The 2,500-nt window shown below is 47.6% G+C and overlaps 1 protein-coding gene across 2 annotated transcripts in view; it reads right to left on the bottom strand.

The window, feature by feature from the left end:
- The window catches only part of LOC134099427 (NACHT, LRR and PYD domains-containing protein 12-like), a 25,112-nt gene that overhangs the window by 9,364 nt on the left and 13,248 nt on the right, over positions 1-2,500 (bottom strand). For both annotated transcript variants that reach the window (XM_062552298.1, XM_062552299.1), the window contains 2 exons: positions 2,297-2,470; positions 818-1,797 (listed from right to left, as the gene is read on the bottom strand). In XM_062552298.1, coding sequence (XP_062408282.1) covers positions 818-1,797; positions 2,297-2,470 — 1,154 coding nt within the window. The remainder of the gene's footprint in view (positions 1-817; positions 1,798-2,296; positions 2,471-2,500) is intronic.

Genomic DNA, 2,500 nt, shown 5'->3' with positions numbered 1-2,500 from the left:
TTCAAAATAAAAGTCCTCACTGCAATAATACACTATTACATCATTTAACCATTGAAACTACTCAACTATTTAACTGTTCAACCATTCCAACTGTCAGTTATCATCAACTATGCCTCCAGTCAACTACATGAAACCTCCATGTACCTAGCAACCAACATAGCAACCATTAAAATTAAGCGTTTATGACCGTTTCCATAGCAACCAACATGATTATACTGCAGTAACTTCTTGTTTCCTGATAGTGGCCACCATGGATACCCTAGCAACAAATGTTTCAAAATAAAAGTCCTCACTAGCAAGTTATCTAGTTAGCATGGTTAGCATTGTTAACATAGTTAGCATTTTTAGCATTACTGTTAGAAATCATCGGTTAAGTTAGCTAATCAACCTGGTTAGCATTGTTAGTAAAGTTAGCATTGCTAGCATAATTAGCATTTTTAGCACAACTGCTAGAAATCATTAGCTAAGTTAGCTAATCAACATTTTAACATGAATAAAAATCATTAGTTAAGTTAGAACTGGAATGTTTCAACTTTAAACTGTCTACCTTCACACTATCAACTCTCTGTAAACTATGCAACCACCATGTTTACCCTAGCTACACCTTAGTAACCATATCTACATTATCTATCTATTTTTGCATTTTCATGCACTGGTAATTCCTTGGAATTGCATTTCTAGTTGTTTATAGGATCTCCATTAGCTGGGGCTTACGTCCCAACTATTCTTCCTGTGTGTGTGTGTGTGTGTGTGTGTGTGTGTGTGTGTGTGTGTGTGTGTGTGTGCGTGCGTGCGTGCGTGTGTGTGTGTGTCCTACCTGAGCTGGTCTCCCCCTCAGCTCCGCTGGTCTCTCTGCTGGTGTCTCTCCTGCTCTCTGCTGGTTGGGTGCTGGTGCCCTCTGCTGGTGGACTCTCAGCACCTGACTGGAACTTCCCTCTCCACACACACTTGCTGTCTGCAGAGCTGAACAGCTCCATGTGGAAGGACGCATCAGCCTCAAGAAGCTCCGCCTTATAGAAGTTGGGGGTGGTCTTGCTGTACCTCAGCATCAGCTCCTCTGGGTAAAGCTCAGAGGAGCAGTCAGTCCTCAGATTGTAGTAGTCCTCCATCTGTAGAGGTCTGACAGGATGGGGATTGTCCCTCCAAACCCCTCTTAATTTCTCCTCATCTTTCTCCACCAGCTGCTCCAGATGGGCGTCCTCAGGCAAGAGGTAGGCGCGGTAAGACAGGGGCGGTGTGCTACTCTGGTAGACCAGCACTTTTGCATGGACCATCTCTTTGGAGTGGACTGTATTGGGAGAGAATAGAGATCTGAAGAAGGAAATAACTCCAAGAGGAGAGAGGTTTGGGTGGACAAGTCTGGCATGGTGCCGGGTCAGCTCACACTCCTCCACACAAACTCCGCTGTCCCGCCCATGCAGGACCCTCACAGCATCACACACAGACGCCTCACAACCCCCCAAACAGAGGAAATGTGGCAGATGGATCTCCTCCAGCTCTCCTGACATGAGCCTGATGTCCATCAGAGGACCAGCTGGTCTGGACTGCATGTGGGCCAGCTCCTCAGAGAAGACATGCCAGTCTGTGAAGTGGTACTGCAGGGTGACTGGACCAGCACACGTCCAGCGCAGACCAGACTCTGAGCACTGGTAGCTCCCTGCAGGAGAACTCAAGCTGTAGGTGGAGACGCTCTCCTCTGTGGAGACTTCAGGCTTCACCAGGACCCAGTGGCTGGAGTCTGGAACTTCAGCACAGGACTCACAGCTCCTCTGTGGGGCATCAATGTGGTGATCCTCCCTTTAACACACACACACACACACACACACACAGTTAAAGGCCTGATATCTGTTGCTTGTCTGTTTAAGGTACCTGATTCTCACCTGGAATCACCTTTGATTACCTGCGGGTGCCAGATACCTTTACAACCACACCACACCTGTACTTATAATTTAACAAATGTTTTTATAAACTACATGTGGGTACATGTGGAACACTGGATTGTAACACTGTGTGTGTTTGGTCTGCGTGGGTACATGTGGATTCCCAGTGAGCCTGGATTGTAACACTGTGTGTGTGTGTGTGTGTGTGTATATGTGTGTGTGTGTGTGTGTGTGTGTGTGCACGTGGTGTGTGTGTGTGTGTGTGTGTGTGTGTATGTGTGTGTGTGTGAGTGTGTGTATATGTGTGTGTGTGTGTGTGTGTGTGTGTGTGTGCACGTGGTGTGTGTGTGTGTGTGTGTGCACGTGGTGTGTGTGTGTGTGTGTGTGTGTGTGTGTGTGTGTGTGTGTGTACTCACTTGTGAGTGTCCAGAGAGAGCAGCTGTGCTCCTGGGTGCTGCTGTGCTTTGTCTCTGAGGTGCAGCTCTGCAGCATCTGAGGAGTGGGAGCTGCTAGTGGAGGCTGCTGCTGCTGCCGCTGCTGCTGCTGGACGCTCCTTTCTGATGGTGCGCACATTAGGCTGATCACCCACTCTAGAAGATCATTAATATTAATGTGTTAAC

The sequence above is a fragment of the Sardina pilchardus genome, chromosome 13 (assembly GCF_963854185.1).
Source record: "Sardina pilchardus chromosome 13, fSarPil1.1, whole genome shotgun sequence".
In the NCBI taxonomy this organism is placed as follows: Eukaryota; Metazoa; Chordata; class Actinopteri; order Clupeiformes; family Clupeidae; genus Sardina; species Sardina pilchardus.
Note: the sequence above shows the minus strand (reverse complement) of the source record. Positions and strands in the feature narration are given on the sequence as shown.